The sequence below is a fragment of the Sus scrofa genome, chromosome 2, assembly GCF_054392235.1.
Source record: "Sus scrofa isolate SSC_HxYL_T2T_F1_AM1 chromosome 2, Sscrofa_HxYL_maternal_Yorkshire_Landrace_v2.0, whole genome shotgun sequence".
NCBI classification, from domain to species: domain Eukaryota; kingdom Metazoa; phylum Chordata; class Mammalia; order Artiodactyla; family Suidae; genus Sus; species Sus scrofa.
In genome coordinates this window covers 89,050,464-89,068,015 of record NC_139384.1, presented here as the reverse complement: position 1 = coordinate 89,068,015, position 17,552 = coordinate 89,050,464, and the positions used below count along the sequence as shown (strand labels likewise).

Sequence of the window (17,552 nt, the reverse complement as noted above, 5' to 3'; positions counted from 1 at the left end):
TGACAGATCCTCTGCCTTACGAGAGCACATCTGCTTAACATCTGGCATTTGTTTTGGGGAAACCCATGGACCACTGAGGGTTTGGTCAGTGTTGGGTAGGGATGGGTGGCCAGGAAGGTACTCTAAGCCAGTTCTATGCAGAGTGGACGATGGACTTTGGCCAGTTGACAGGTGACAGAAGAGAAAGGGTTAAGTGATCTCTGCTGTGGCTGCTCTGGCGTGGGACAGCTTACTTCAACCAGCTGTTTGTGGAGATGCTGATTTAAGCCAGCAGTAATGGCATGGCAGTAAAGTTTGGCTCTTGCCTTCCCACTCTTAACAGCATTTTTGCTCTTTCCTTTCCTTACTGTCTTGCCTTTCTTTCCCATTACTGGTTATTCAGGAAGAACAAAATGGTATAATCCCATATTTCTTTTTTCTTTTTTTCCTTCTTTTTGTTTTTCAGGGCTACCTGCGGCATAAGGAGGTTCCCAGACCAGGGGCTGAATTGGAGCTACAGCCACTGGCCTATGCCACAACCACAGCAATGCCAGATCCAAGCCGTGTCTGCGACCCACACCACAGCTCATGGCAATGCCGGATCCTTAACCCACTGAGAGAGGCCAGGGATCGAACCCGCAACTTCATGGTTCCCAGTCAGATTCGTTTCCACTGTGCCACAACGGGAACTTCCCATATTTCATTTTTAAAACTGCGTAAGTTGAATGTTCTCTATTTATCTGTTCCTTAAACTTTAGTTATACAGATTTCTTTTATGTTGGGGTTCTTAATTGTTTCCTTGTAGGTTTGCTGACTAAAAGAAAGTGCCCAGCTTCCTGCTGTGGGGCACTGTAATGAAGGAAAACAAAGGCTAAATGGTTCTCTAGGGATAAAATGAGAGAGAAAGCCTCCTTTCCTTAAAATCCAAAATCCAAAAGAAATACTTTCTTTTCTAAACCCTCCCCCAAAACTTTCCCTTTTCACCATCTGCCACCCCATGGCTTTCCCACTACCCCCAGCCCGCCTGTGAGGAGAGCCAGCGAGCTGCCCCCTCCTCTGGCCACCCTATCTTTTTGGGCCAGCCCCTGCACCTGGCCTGGAGACTGTCAGGCTAATTCCCATAGCACATCTCTCTCTTCTGAAAACAAAACCTAACAACTTTCCTCTTCACCACTGGCCCTTCTGACACAAGCCCACCACTGCTTCAGGCCATGGGTGAAATTGTGGTGCAGAGCTGCTCTTGCTTCTTTACTCCATCACATTCTCTTTACTGCTTGCCTCTATCTCCTCAGTCCTACCGTTTTGCCAAGCTCCATATGGCCTGCCGGCTTCCTGAGCAAACTTCTGCTGCTACAACTGTCTGGGCCTTGACAAAATGCACTTTCTGATTCTCAGCTGCCTCATCTGAACAGTATAGGGGTGGGATGCGGTGGGGAAGGTTGAGTGCCATCTACCTTGTGAGGCTGTTTGGAGCAATGAAAAATGTAGAAAAAGCACGAAGGATGTGAAGATGAAGGATATCATTAAACATACATTCAGGCAAAGTACCTAACATCAACATTTCACACAACAACCTGCTACATGGTCAGAACACTGAGTGTGCCTCAGGGCTCTGCAGGCCCAGCACCAGAGTGACCTTTTACAAGCTTGCAGACGAACCACAGGCATCCCCAGGTACCTCAGAAGGTGCCACCTGGGGCTTCCAGACCTTGAAAAGAAGCCCCTCTCACTGTTATAAAAGACTCAAATAATAAAAATGCACATAAAGCAGAAAAGAGCCCAACATATTTAGGGCTGAGTGGTATACGAGGATGGAAAGCAGATCCTGTGTTGAGGAACAGTGGAACATGAAAACGACAAGCATATCAGAGCTTCAACAAAAGTCCTTTATTCCTCTAAGAGATACACTGGGATACAGAATGTGAAATGGATAGAACACAAAAGGAACAAGACCAATAATACTGAAATATGATGCCTTCCCACTCTCCTACTTCCCACACATGCCATAAACTAGAGTGATCAGAACAACGGCGGGGGGCAGGGTGAGGAGTCTACACTGAAGGTGAGTTTTCACAGCTCTGCAGCCTCTTGGTGCCGTGCAAGAACCTGGCAAATATAAAAGGATCCAGGATTATTAAAGGTCAGAGACAAGAACTCTTTCCCCCGAGCTAGGACTGGCAGCAGATGCTGTTTAAACAGGGCCCCTCCTCTGTGGAGGGGGCATCACAGTAATGCTTCTGCCAGCAGCCAGATGACTGACCCATTTTGGCTCCCAAAGTGGCATCCTGGACATACCTTTATCTAAGCTGCAGCGCTCTACTTCTGAAAAGTATTTTTAACTACTAAAAAAATTTGTGGCTGACCTTTCAATAAGAGAGGTCTAAATAAGGTGCCAGTTTTCCAGCTTCTAAGACTTGTTGGCTAACATTCAAAGGATGATCAACTGTAATCAACTGACACAAGTAGGAGGTCCCAAAGCAATGCCAACTGCCATCTGTCCACAGTAAATTAACACGACAGAAGATGAAAAGTAAAGGTCATATGACAAAAAGCCAGCAACCCATGAGAGTGTTATTTATAGAACGTCTTCGTTCAGTCTGCAGATAGGCTTGTTAAAAGGAAGGACAGACAGACACAAAGGCACCTGGGCTTTTCTTCTTCCCTTACTCAGGAGAGGAAGAGACAGGGAGTGCAGATCCTTTCCAGAGCCTGGCTGTGAAGGGGAGAAGCTGTAGGGTGGTGTTGCTTTGCAGTGAGTTTAAAAGAGTTATGAAAACTGGATAGAAAATGCTGGAGCATGATGAATGGCTTGTGGGTAGAGATGGGAAACCAAAAACTGAAGGGAGCAATCAACAGAGCAAGGTCCTTGAGAAAGGGAAGGTGTTGAAAGAGCACATCAGAACCAAGGAGCCTGTCCTCTCCTCCTGACAGGAGGGAAAGCTGCAAGGGTGGCTGTGGAGGCAGGCACATGTGAAGGCTTGGGGTCAGCAGGCTGGGAGAATTTCAACTATTATTTTCTCTGTGAAGTTGATGGTGAAGTTATCTGATGAGAGTCGTAGTAAAGGGGTGAGTGATGGTGTTTATGAAGAAGGAATGCATCTGGATGCGCTGCTTGAGTAGGCAGAGCCTGTCAGGGAAAGAGCAGGGCTCTGGGCTGCGCTCCAGGACCAGCTGGAGGGCTGGTCTCATGGGAGGCAGGGAGGTACCAGAGCTGTCTGGCAACCAGAGCTAGAGGAAGACACAGCAGAGTCACACCTGGCTCGGTTTTAAAGACCTACAGATGAAAGAGTAAGGGCTGAGTATCTGAGGCAGAAGAAATAAACTAAGCAGCAGCACAAAGCAAGAGTTAATTTAAAGGTACTTGAGAGGACACATACACAATGGAATACTACTCAGTCACAAGAAGAAGCAAAATGCCATTTGCAGCAACATGGATCGAACTTGAGACTCTCAAGTTAAATGAAGTAAGTCAGAAAGAGAAAGACCAGTACCATATGATACCACTTATCTGGAATCTAATACATGGCACAAATGAACCTATCTACAGAAAAGAAACAAACTCATGGACATGGAGACCAGACTTGTGGTTGCCAAGGTGGAGAGAGAGGGAGTGGGATGAACAGGGAGTTTGGACTTAGTAGATGCAAACTATTGCGTTTGGAGTAGATAAGCAATGAGATCCTGCTGTTTGGCACAGGGAACCATATCTCATCACTTGTGATGGAGCATGATGGAGGATAACGTGAGAAAAAGAATGTATGTGTATATATATAACTGTGTCACTTTACAGCAGAAACTGACAGAATGTTGTAAATCAACTATAATAAGAATTTTTTAAAAAAGGTACTTGAGGGAGTGCCTGTTGTAGCTCAGCAGAAATAAATCCCACTAATATTCATGAAGATGCAGGTTTGATCTCTGGCCTCGCTCAGTGGGTCAGGGTTCAAGCACTGCCATAGGTTGCAGATATGGCTTGGATCCTAAGTTGCTATGGCTGTGCGTAGGTCGGCAGCTGCAGCTCCAATTCAATTTCCAGCTTGGGACCTTCCATATGCCAAGGGTGCCCACAAAGGTATTTGAAAGGAATCGACTGGAAAACAAAGGCTTGGAGAAGATTTGGAGGACAGATGAATATCTGTGTATAGTCATCCTCCTCTAGATCAGTAGTTCTCAACTGGAGATGTGTGGTTGTCACAACTGTGTGTGGGGGTGCTACTGGTATCTAGGGAGTGGAGCTGAGGATACTGCTAAATAATCCCAATGCACAGGCAGCTCCCCCCGCCCGGAATGATTTGGTCCGAAATATTGAAAGATCCTGCTCTAGGCCAAAAACCGTCAACTTCGGTCATACAAAATGTTGCTCAGTGTGCAAAGTTAGTTTTTACTGCACTTGAGAACCATACTGTTAGCACCATTTCAGTGAGGTGAAATATTCTGCTGAGCATGCTGTGCAACAGAGAAAGCTACACCTGCCCCAGAGCAAAAGGGAAAGTCAGGGAAGTAGGCATGTAGAGTCCAGACAAGGATCTGGGAATACAAGACAACTAAGAAGCAGTGTCCTAACTACAGGTACAAAGAAATGCTGTTAAGTTTGCCAAATTCTAATACTCAAAAGCAGACCACAAACACAAAGATTGAGCCCACTCCTCTGGTGGCAGGTGCAGCCATAGAAATGGCTGAGATCAAGCGAAGCTCTAGACTTCCAACAGAGGGCATAGCCTTGCAGCATCAGTCACTTGGGTACTTAATTAAAAAAAACATGCCCAGGGCACCCCTCAGGATGTATTTCTGAAAGCTCCCCACTGATTCTGACTTTTGGAAGGAAAAAAGAGAATTAAGAATGAAACTCTGGGAGTTCCCACTGTGGTGCAGCAGAAATGAATCCAACTAGGAACCATGAGGTTGTGGGTTTGATCCCTGGCCTCACTCAGTGGGTTAAGGATCCAGCATTGCCATGAGCTGCGGTGTAGGTCACAGACTTGGCTTGGATCTGGCGCTGCTGTGGCTATGGTGTAGGCCAGCAGCTGTAGCTCCAATTAGACCCATAGCCTGTGAACCTCCATGTGCTGCGGGTGCAGCCCTAAAGGGCAAAAAAAAAAAAAAAAACAAAACCAAAAAACAAAAAACAAACCAAGAATGAAACTCTAGAAAAGACAATGCATGGGGAGAATATGGAGCAAGTGAGCCAGCATCACCTAATAACCATTAATGCTTTTGGAAGCCTTTACTCTTAGGCTCCAGATGGTTCCAAGGAACCCTGGACTGAGACAGGAAGACAGAGAATTTGGAAAGACTTGGCTTCTTCCTGGCTATTCCAGTGTCAAAAGAAATCTGTCCAGGTAAAAACACTTTTAAAAAGCGAGATTATGCTTGCTGATTATGCTTTATAATGTGTCCTACTGGTCTTTTTCCTGATTAGTACAGTTGACCCTTGAACAATGTGGGAGGGTGGTTAGGGCTACTGACACTCATGCAGTTGAAAATCCACATAACTTCATAGTCAGCCCTCCATATTCAAGGTTCTACACCTGCACATTTAACCAACCTTTGCTCATGTAGCACTACACTATTTAGTATTGAAAAAAAAAATCCACACATAAGTGGTGGGCACAGCAAAACCCTGTTGTTTAAGGGTCAACTGTATTTGTATATTATCTTTAGCCTCACGTCTTTAGACTGGAAAAACATAATTATATATTTTAATTTTCTGTAAGAGAGCTTATATTTAGTTTTATAGATTCCCCTTTATATGTGAGCAAAATGACTTAAGTTCCAGAATCTTGGTTTCCTGTTTCAGATACGGAATTATTTTTAAATTCTGATTTAAAAAAACTAGATCTTTCTAGTCTCAAAATATATAACTTTGTGAAAAAGTAAACTAATACAAGTAGCTTCATGGAGACAACTACTCCTAATTACTTTATTCATTCACATGTTCTGTATTATTAGATGATAGGTGTTGTATGGGTGTGTTTTAAAGGAGAGGGGAGAAGGAAGAGGAAGAATCTTTGATTTTAGGCTTCTCAGTACATGACTTCGTATTTTTCCAATCAGTGCTCAGAATTGTGTATCTTAATAATCCACACTCCCTAGCTTGAGACAGCACCATGGGAGAAACCCAGACGCTGGTAAAGAACCTCTGCTCTTTTTAGGGCACCAGAGAACAGGAGAACACCCTTCTTTTGCCCATAGATGTGGCCCTATGTAAAGAGCAGAACTTGATCTTGGCTCCCTGAGTTGTGTGACCTGGCAGCTCTACTGCTACCTTCAGCCCCCTTCATTGGACAATGGGGAGAGAAACACTGCCCACCTTATAGGAGAGTAGATGGAAACGTCTCAGAGCAGAGTGCCCGCCGTGGTGCATCTATCAGTCCTCCCCACTCTACACAGCCTAGGTTCAAGAGAGACTTCATCCAAGTCCCAGTGCCCACTGGACACCACTGAGGCATCACTGGAAGGCCTAGTGATGTACTCTGATTCAAGAAGGAGAGGAGCAGTGGCTAGTTCTGAAATCCACAGAAGTTGCAGAAATAAAAATTCTTGATCTTAATGCATTCAGGCTACTGATGTTCCTGGAGATGTGCCTCTGTGTTTCTCATAACAGAGAAGGCTCTATAGTCAGTTCCTGCTGAGGCAGCACAGCTTACCATTATGTGCAGCGTGCAGCCAGGCCTCTGATGCCAGAAAAGCCGTGGGCGAGGTGGCTCTCAAAAGCAAGTGGACACCCACTCTGAAAGGGAGACTTACAAATCACATTACTATCATTCTTTTTTAAACAAAGAAAGTCGACATACTTGCAGGGGAGAATCCGGACAACATCATTCTGCTTATAGCTCTCTATGCAGACTGCACAGTGATCAAAGTCTGGGTCTGTTTCCTGAAATGAAAAGCACAGGAACAAAAGTCATATGCTGAAGCTAAAAGTACCTAAACCAAGGAGTACAATCCAGCCAAGATTCTTCCTGTGGTAAACAATGATTATAAGGTGAAAGGTTATAGAAAAATGTACTATGTTTCCATTTGTTTATTAACTATATCAACTCAAATTATATCTAAGCCAATCTATTCTGCTTTTTAAACTATGGTGTAACAATTATTTATTTATTTATTTGTCTTTTTGCTATTTCTTTGGGCCGCTCCCGTGGCATATGGAGGTTCCCAGGCTAGGGGTCCAATCGGAGCTGTAGCTGCCAGCCTACGCCAGAGCCACAGCAAGGCGGGATCCGAGCCGCGTCTGCAACCTACACCACAGCTCACGGCAACGCCGGATCGTTAACCCACTGAGCAAGGGCAGGGACCAAACCCGCAACCTCATGGTTCCTAGTCGGGTTTGTTAACCACTGCGCCACGATGGGAACTCCTGGTGTAACAATTAATACTAATTCTATCTGTGAAATGTCTTAGAAGTCAGAGTACTATTTTTTTTTCCAAACCAGCTATCACCTTGGACTGTCCCCTTATCTTCTGCTCACTACTGCTGCATCACTCCTCTGTTCTGAAGAGGTTTCACTGGGTCCTCATCAGGAGGCTCACCTGGCCACACAGCTAAGTGCAGGCAGAGAAAAGGATGAATCCCTAAAAGACTGTCATCTAGGTTGCCCCAAGGATGGGAGCTGTGCATTTGGTCACAGATTTGGGACAGAGAATAGTCATGGACTCAATTCTGCTAGGTCTTTATCTAGCAGGTATCTGCTAGGGGTCAGGAAGAGTCAGCCAAGTGTCTGGTCATGCAGGATAACTGATTTTCATCCTCCTTGGGGCCAGGGAAGGGATCTCTGAGCTGTCATAAAACAGGGCACTACCACCTAATACAGGAAAGGTGAGACCATCTGCTGGGTCACTACCCCTTTGACTGAAACTCAGTGGGACAATTCTTTACACATGTAGGAGGTACAAAATAAGACGAGGAGTTGGTTTTATTATTTATTTATTTATTTATTTATTTATTTTTGTTGTTGTTGTTGTTGTTGTTGTTGCTGCTATTTCTTGGGCCGCTCCTGAGGCATATGGAGGTTCCCAGGCTAGGGGTCCAATCGGAGCTGTAGCCACCGGCCTACGCCAGAGCCACAGCAACGTGGGATCCGAGCCGAGTCTGCAACCTACACCACAGCTCACGGCAACGCTGGATCGTTAACCCACTGAGCAAGGGCAGGGACCGAACCCGCAACCTCATGGTTCCTAGTCGGATTCGTTAACCACTGCGCCACGACGGGAACTCCAGGAGTTGGTTTTAATAAGGAAAGATAATTTTGTCTTAATGTAGGGGACAAAGTAGGATGGGTAGGTTAGACCAGCTCCAGGGAAGTTCAAATTAATGTTGCAGCTGAAGGCCATAAGGTCAAAAAAGTATTTATATGGAGTGACCACTCCTCAGGGGTTAAAGTGCAGCTGTTGTAATGATCCTTACATTTAACATAACGTGCATATTAACATGCAAGTGTTTTTTCTTTTTTCTTTCAGGTACCATGAAGTTCACTGAAAATGTCTCCACCTTCTGGAGTTGTGTCAAGGAAAACTAGATGTGGGGTGTCAAGGCAGTGGGAATAAAAATGAGTCGAGTCAAGAAAGCAGTAAAACTTAAGAGGATGGAGAATCATCTGTAATTATCCTTCTAGAGCTCTCTGTTAAAAAATCAGAGTTGGGGAGTTCCCGTCGTGGTGCAGTGGTTAACGAATCCGACTAGGAACCATGAGGTTGCGGGTTCGGTCCCTGCCCTTGCTCAGTGGGTTAACGATCGGGCGTTGCCGTGAGCTGTGGTGTAGGTTGCAGACGCGGCTGGGATCCTGCTTTGCGGTGGCTCTGGCATAGGCCGGTGGCTACAGCTCCGATTGGACCCCTAGCCTGGGAACCTCAATATGCCGCGGGAGTGGCCCAAAGAAATAGCAAAAAGACAAAAAAAAAAAAAAAAAAAAAAAAAAAAAATCAGAGTTGGGGAGTTCCCATTGTGGCGCAGTGGAAACAAATCCGACTAGTAACCGTGAGGTTGCAGGTTCAATCCTGGCCTCGCCCAGTGGGTTAAGGATCCAGCACTGCCGTGAGCTGTAGTGTAGGTCGCAGACAGGGCTAGGATTTGGCATTGCTGTGGCTGTGGCCAGTGGCTACAGCTCCAATTTGACCCCTTCCATATGCCATGGGGGTGGCCCTAAAAAGCAAAAATAAATAAATAAATAAATAAATAAATTTAAAGTTGGTTTTGGGGCAGAAGACAGTTTTGGTTTTATGCCTTCAGAATGCAATTTTTTCATTCTAGATAGCCTTGAATATATTGAACATAGGGTCTCTTATTAAGTTGCTGTTTGGTCCTTAGAAGAAGAAGCAGTGCTCTCTCATAACTTGAGATCTGACTAGAGAATTTAGGTTAGCAGTCTCAGCCATAGATAGCCTCTCTGATTCACTTCCCTTAAAGCCACCAGGCCCAACCCTAACAATCTCTTCTTCAAATTGCTTAGCCCGCTTATAAGGAAGCACCTTGTTAACCAACACTCCCTTGAAATGTGGGTCTCCAGCTCTCTAGCTTACTGGTGAAGAACTAAAACACAAAGGAGAGAGGCAAAGTCTCAGAATGCATATTCCTGGCTACTTAGAGCCCTTCCTCAAAGTACACTAGGCTTTAGCAGAAGGAAATGAACACCACAGCTAGGGAGACCATAGTAGTCCATAGTGAAGGCAAAAATGACAAGAACATTTAAAGTCCAGGAAAATTAGAGAACTGAATGGAAGGCCTCCAAATGACAGGTATACTAAGAGAAAGATTTCACAGAGAAGCTAGTTTAAAGTAAAGCATTAGGCAGTATGCTAGGAGGAAAAGAATAATCTAATAAATGCTGGTATGGGAGGAGGAGTATGTATATGAATTTGCCTGGGTCACTTTGCCGTGCAGCAGGAATTGGCACATTGTAAATCAATTGTACTCTAATAAAAAGAAAGATATCAGAATAAAATATCAGTATAATGGAAAAAATATAACAAATGGGACATAAATGGTTAGGGTACGTTCTCTCCCATCAAATGAAAAACAAAATATTTTATTGCTTTTATAGTGTTAAAATGATTTCATTACTGTACCTTATCACCCTTTTTGACTGTTCTGGTTGTCAATTTGCTGATGGCTTTCTTGGCTGCATCTCCAAGACGACGCTATGAAAATTGCAAAGAAAAACTGACATTAGTTCAAGATCTCTGGCTGATATACATATATTTTTTGATATTTCAGTGAACTTTATTAAAATTTTTAAATTGAGGTAAAACTGATATACACATTATATTAGTTTCGGGTGTACAACATGATTCAATACTTGTATATGTTTTGAAACGATCACAGTTAAGTCTAGTTAACATCCATCACCATACAGAAATTTTCTCTTCTTGTGATAACTTTTAAGATGTACTCTAGATGACGTTCTTTATTTTAAAATAATTAGGTATATGAAGTCTCTATTATCTTACATTACCTCCTATGTCATATTATGTGACAGGTTTCTAAAAAAGCAATTAAAAAATTAGAAAAACTGGCAGTTTTCCCAAAGATTTATTCACTAGAGTGAATAAGTGTACATAGCAAAAAAAAGCCGGGTGTCATAATCACCACTACATTTTATATTTAATAAGCATTTGAAACATTACCGCATTATCAATATCTAGTTCTTGTACATGTCAAAGCTACTGTCACTGTTCTAAGAGCCTTCCCATTCTGCTCCAAGAATAACCACTATGAGATCACAGTGAAAGGACACCTCTAATGCTCCTTAAAATCTCTCATCACATCACCACGTGGGGCGAAGGGATGCAGTCATGTGCCCTGTCCCTCCCATGTTCCCTGACCTCAGGAAGGTGTGTTTATCTTTCAAGGCTTGAGTTTTTCCTCATTTATCTGAGAGGGTTAGGTCAGGAAATTTCTAAGGTGGAATTTTTTGAGCATTTTTCAGACACTGCCAGCATTGTTAGATACCAAGGACCCAAAAATGAAAAGACAGTGCACTCCTAACACCTTGAAAAGCTAACTGAACTGGAGAACATATCAGTAAACCCACTTTAATCAGCACGTGCCCAGGTGGCATGGCAGTGCAGGAGGACAAATGAATGTAGGTGGGCCTGGGGCAGGGAAGAGGAGGAATGTCAGGGAAGCTTTTGCAGAAATGATACCTGAGCTAAGACTTGGAAAGGTGAGTAGGAAGGAGTTAAAGAAAGTATCGGGGTAGGAAGGGAGATTCTGGACAAAGGCACAGACTAGTGAAGACAAACAGGTGTGAAACACAGGCATGGGAAGGAAGTTATAGTTTGATATAACAAGGGTGAGTATATATTTTATTGTTCAAATTAGAATGCTTTGAGAGTCAAAGGGCCCAGCTAAAAATTATACCGGGACAATAGGTACAAATCAAGACCGTCTCAGACACACTGGGATAGATGGTCACCTTGCACATAACCAGATCCTAAGTGGCGACAGGAGGCAGATGATGAGGCTAAAGGAGAATGGTGGGGGCTAAAACAAGGGAGACATTGGGATTCTAGTCTGAGGATAAAACAAAAACAACAAAAATTGAGGAGAAATTTTAAAGTACACAAAAGAAAACAGAATTAAAGGAACTGCTAATGTATTTATCATTGAGCTTTAATTATCAACATTTTACCTATATTCTCATCTATTCTCCCCTCTTTATTGTGCTAGAGGATTTCAGAGCACATCACAGGTATTGTATGATTTCATCCATAAAGTCAACCAAAGTGAACTATGTTCAGCAGATATGGGTTTTTGTTTGGTGTCACTGTCTTACCTAACAAAATTAATAATAATTAATCAACATAATCTAATACTCAACCATAAGCTAATACTCAGATCCAGTTGTCTCTAGAACGTCTTTTTATAGTTGGCTTGCTTGAGTCAGGATACCAAGTCCAAACTTCGAACATTTGGTTGCTATGTCTCTCAAGTCTCGTAATCTGTGAGTCCCCTCTATCATATATATAATACATATGTTTAAAAAACAGTCTTATGGAGATAAAACTGACTGAACTGCATAAAGTGTAAAACTTGATGTTTCAACTAGACCCATAAAACCATCACAATAATCAAGACAGTGTATCATCTCCCCAGATTTCCTCATATCTCTTCCTAACCCCTTCTTCCTGCCACCCTTCCATTTTATACCATGACCTACTTTCTGCCACTATAATCTGTATTTTTCAGAGTTTTAAATAAATGGAATGATACAGTATGCCCTGTTTTTTTTTTTCTTTTTAGGGCCGCACCAGTGACATGTGGAAGTTCCCAGGCTAGGGACTGAATTGGAGCTACGGCTGCCAGCCTACACCATAGCCATAGCAGAAATGAGAAGTGTCTATGACCTACACCACACACAGTTCATGGTAGAGCCAGATCCTTAACCCACTGAATGAGGCCAGGGATCAAACCCACAACTTCAAGAATACTAGCTGGGTTCATTACCGCTGAGCTACAATGGGAAGGAACTCCAACATACACTATTTGTGCATGCTTTCTTTCACTCTGCCTAATTATCTTGAGATTAGAGCATGTTGTTGCATTCATTAACAGTTCATTTCTTATGCTATGTAGTAATCCCACTGTATAGATGTACAATTTACATATTCTTTTCCCTGTTGATGGGACATTTGTTTTGTTTTCCAGTTTGAGCTATAATTAATAAAGCTAAAAACGACATTCTGTACTTCTAAGAACATACATTTTCCTTCTTTCTGGGGTAAAAGGTTACAAGGTAGGGAAGGCTGGCTAATACGGTAGGCATGTGTGACCTAAGAAACTTCTAAAGTGTTTTTCTCTTTCTTTCATCACACCCATGGCATATGGAGGTTCATAAGATAGGGGTAGAATTGGAGCTGTAGCCGCTGGCCTACGCCACAGCCACAGCAATGCCATATACGATTCATGTCTTCGACCTACACCACAGCTCACGGCAAAGCCAGATCCTTAACCATTGAGGCCAGGGATCAAACAAAAGCGTCCTCATGAATACTAGCTGGGTTCGTTAAATGCTGAGCCACAATGGGAACTTCCGAAAGTTTTTCAAAGTGAGTGTACCATTTTACATTTCCACCTGCAGTGTATTTAAGAGACTTTTATTTATTTAAAAGACACACAAAGCATGTTCCCTGATTCTCTTCCCTGTCTGGTCATGGGGGAGTGTTGTAATACTGATGTTTGATTCTGCTTTAAGGTCTGTGTGGACCTCTTACCTCTGTGGAGGGCACTTCCTGGTGCTGACCCCATCCCTGTCTCTGAGTACAGGGGAGGGACAACTATGAGAGGGTCAGGTATCAAGGGCCACGAGGTGGGGAGGCAAATGGAATCGGTGGGTTTTCAGGAGGGAGAATGGAAGATGACCTGGAAGAGTTTCTCAGTTCAGAGTTGGAACATTGCTGAAGGGAGGTGTTTTATGAAAGTCCACCTCTCTGCCCAAACAAGTTGGCCATGGAGAGTAGACTTCTTCTCTGACTCAAGAAGGAAATGGGCTCTAACACTGCTCACTACTTCTTAGTTGGACATATCCCAATGCTTCTGCTCCAAATCAAAGTTCTCAAGTCCCTGCAAAACCTCATTCATGAAGTGTGCAGGGTGGTTTGTTTTAAGACACAGCTAACTGAACTGCATCGTTGAAAAGCTCTGTGATGTTGCTACCCTCAGCAGCTGAGACAAAGTGCAGGGAAAAGTTCCAGACAAAACTGAACCTTTTTTGAGCCGCTTTTATGTCTTTACCAATTTTATTGGCCACCAGATACACAGGATGTCCAGCCTGAACTCCCAAAGCTCTATTTCCCAAGGTGCTCAGGTTCCCGTAGATGACTTTCCTCTGCACATCAAGTACTGTGATTCAGGGGTGGACCCTGTGGTAGGAGGTGTATGTCTTCTGGAGCTGCACCTGGCCTGTGTCTGAAAAGTCCACCAGGATGGCTTTACCCTTCATCATGGCCATATGCTTATACAGGGTCTAGGGTATACATGGACAGCTGCTGTGGCTGAAACCCATCTATGAGCAATCTCCATAAATTTGGATGTACCCGTGGTGCTGTCCCTCAGGAAGATGATCTTTACGTTGTCATCAGCATTGTGTTTATCTTGGTTTAGCTCAAAGGGTTTGGCTCTGTCCTGGGCCCTTGGCTCCTGGCTATAGTGGGGATCAGCTCACGAATGGACTATTGTTACTGCCAGCCTGTCATTCTCCCAAACAGGCCCTCCATTTGGCTCAGGGCTCAAGAAGGGACCAGAGAGGTGGTTCCCACATGCTGAGCCTGCCATCTGGGAGGCTCTGTCCTCAAGGGTAGTCTTGGGTAAGGGCTGGAGAGACCAGGGATGCTGCAGGTCAGCCTACCCTTGGCCAGCTGCCCCCCGGGCCATGTGTACCCCTTCTGCCCTCAACCCTGCATCATCCCAGATACCCTGCTAAGTTTGTGATCATGTGGTTTTCCATTTTCCTGTTAATATGATAAATTATAGATTCATTTTTGAATGTTAAATCAACCTGTATTCTTGGGATAAATGCCACCTGGTCATGATGAATTATCCTCTTTTATATATTGCTGGATATGATTAAAATTTGTTTAGTTTTTTTTTTTTTTTTTTTTTTTTTTTTGTCTTTTGGTCTTTTTTGTTGTTGTTGTTGTTGTTGTTGCTATTTCTTGGGCCACTCCCGCGGCATATGGAGGTTCCCAGGCTAGGGGTTGAATCGGAGCTGTAGCCACCGGCCTACGCCAGAGCCACAGCAACGCGGGATCCGAGCCGCGTCTGCAACCTACACCACAGCTCACGGCAATGCCAGATCGTTAACCCACTGAGCAAGGGCAGGGACCGAACCCGCAACCTCATGGTTCCTAGTCGGATTCGTTAACCACTGCGCCACGACGGGAACTCCTGTTTAGAATTTTTGAATCTAAAGTTCAGAAGGGATTCTGGTCTACAGTTAGTTCTCTGTTTTTGTTTGGTTTTGGTATCAGGATGAAATGAGATGTATTCCTGTCTTTTTAATTTTCTGGAGTTTGTATAGAATTACTTCTTCCTTAATTTTTTTATTAGAACTCACCAGAAACCATATGTACATAGGGTTTTCTTTTTGGGGAAGTTTTAAACTAAAGTGCAGTTTGTCTGATTGACACAGGGCTATTTAATTTATCTATTCATCTTGAGTGAGCTTTGGTCATTAGTGTCTTTCACAGATTCAGTGAAACTTCATTTCATAGAAGTTGTCAAATTTAGTGGCACAAACTTGTTCATAAAATTTCCTTATTATTCCTATAATCTGTAGTGATTTTGTTTCTCTCCTTTTTTTCTCTTTTTTGCTATTTTAGGGCCACACTCATGGCATATGGAGTTTCCCAGGCTAGGGGTCCAATCAGAGCTATAGCCGCCAGCCTACACCACATCCACAGCAATGCCAGATTCGAGCGGCGTCTGCGACCTATACCACAGCTCACAGCAAGACCGGATCCTTAACCCACTGAGCAAGGCCAGGGAATCAAACCTGTGTCCTCATGGATCCTAGTCAGATTCGTTTCCCCTGAGCCATGAGAGGAACGGAACTCCATCTCTCATTTCTGATATTGCTAATTTGTGCCTTCTCTTTTCCTCTTGATCAGTCTGGCCAGAGACTTATTAATTTTATCGATTTTCTCAAAGAACCAGTTCTTAGAATAAATTTTCACTTTTTCTGTTAGAAAACTAGAAAGTTCACCAGGTACTGCTCTGATCTTTCTCATTACCATTTTTCTGCTTACTTTGGTTTAATATGTACTTCTTTGCCCAATTTCTTAAGGTGTAAGCTAGTACTTTTAATTTCAGGCCTTCCTCTAACATAGAAATTGCTTTAGTGGCATTTTCAAAATTTTGATATATTGTGTTTTTCAATTTCCTTCAGTTCAGATGATCTTCTGATTTCCTGTTTGATTTTGTATCTCATGTGTTATTTAGAAGTTAGTTTCCATATATTTGAAGGTTTTCCAGAGATTTTTTGTTATTGATTTTTAATTTAATTCCAAGAGATCAGAGAACATACTTTCTATGATTTGAATCCTTTTAAATTTATTGAGACTGTTTTATGGCCCAGAGTGCATTTCAAAGGAATATCTATTCTGCTTTTGTTGGATGGACTGTTCTATAAACATCAATCAGGTCATATTAGTTGATTATGCTGTTCAAGTCCTTTATATACTCAATGATTTTCTGTCTACTTGTTTCAACTACTGAGAGGGGGTAATGAAATTTCTGACTATAATTGTAGGTTTGTCTTTCATTTTATCTATTTTAAAACTTTGTTATTAAGTGCACAGATGTTTACGTGTAACTTTTTTTTTTCTTTTTTCTTTTTTTTGTCTTTTTGCCTTTCCTAGGGCCGCTCCCGCAGCATATGGAGTTCCCAGGCCAGGGGTCTAATTGGAGCTGTTGCTGGCCTACACCAGAGCCACAACAACGAGGGATCTGAGCTGTGTCTGCAACTTACACCACACACAGCTCATGGCAACACCGGATCCTTAAACCAATGAGCAAGGCCAGGGATCGAACCTGCAACCTCATGGTTCCTAGTGGGATTCGTGTAACATCCTCTTGAACTGACCATCTATTATTAAGAAATGACTTTTATCCCTGACAATAAACAGGTTTGTTCTGAAATCTTCTGATATTAATTAGCCATTTCAACTTTACTTTGATTTGTGTCGGTATGGTATAGCTTTCCTCATCCTTTTTTTTTTTTTTTTCTTTTTTTGTCTTTTTGGGCTGCACCCGCGGCATATGGAGGTTCCCAGGCTAGGGGTCCAATCAGAGCTGTTGCCACTGGCCTATGCCAGAGCCACAGCAACACGGGACCCAAGCCGCCTCTGTGACCTACACCACAGTTGATGGCAACGCTGGATCCTCAACCCACTGTGTGAGGCCAGGCAACAAACCTGCAATCTCATGGTTCCTACTCAGATTCGTTTCTGCTTCGCCACGACGGGAACTCCTTCCTCATCCTTTTAACCTATTCGTATTTTTATATTTAAAGTCAGTTTCTTGCAGGCAGCATATTGTTGGGTCTTGTTTTTAACCCAATCTGTTAATCTCTGCTTTAAATTGAGTGTTTAGACTACATACTTTAATATGGTTACTGATATGATTATGTTTATATTTACCATTTTGGTATTTTTTTTCCTATTTGTTCTATCTGTTCTTTATTCCCCTTTTTTGCTTTCTCTGTTTTCTTTAGGATTGAGGGCTTTTTTTTTAATTTACAATTCCATTTACCTTCTTTGTTGGCTTTAGCTGTAATTCTTTATTGTGTTATTTTAGTGGTTACTTTAGGATTTAAGTATACATCTTTAACTTATCTTAGTCTAATCTCAGTCTAACAGCCTTACAATAGTATTGCTTCACTTCTTCCCTCTCAGCCTTTGCGCTATTGCTGTCATCCATTTTACTTTATGTATTCTGTAACTCCACAATATATTTCTTCACACAGATAACTGTTACAAATTAAAAAAACTGAACTGTGCTAAAACCACATAAGATTTACCATCTTAAATATCTCTAAGTGTACACTTCAGTACTGTTAAATACAATCATAGCTTTT

The 17,552-nt window shown here is 42.8% G+C and overlaps 1 protein-coding gene and 1 pseudogene across 9 annotated transcripts in view; both read right to left on the bottom strand.

The window, feature by feature from the left end:
* RNF130 (ring finger protein 130) overlaps positions 1-17,552 on the bottom strand; it is a 154,310-nt gene that overhangs the window by 51,187 nt on the left and 85,571 nt on the right. For 6 of the 9 annotated variants that reach the window (XM_085013641.1, XM_085013639.1, XM_021084320.2 and 3 more), the window contains exons 4-5: positions 10,045-10,116; positions 6,774-6,856 (exon numbers count right to left, since the gene is read on the bottom strand). In XM_085013641.1, coding sequence (XP_084869767.1) covers positions 6,774-6,856; positions 10,045-10,116 — 155 coding nt within the window. Of the gene's footprint in view, positions 1-408; positions 483-1,844; positions 2,086-2,458; positions 6,857-10,044; positions 10,117-17,552 lie in introns of those variants that run through there. The other 3 variants (XR_014837974.1, XM_085013642.1, XM_085013643.1) reach the window with 3 other exon arrangements.
* LOC146405554 (rab-like protein 2A pseudogene) lies at positions 13,380-17,395 on the bottom strand (annotated as a pseudogene).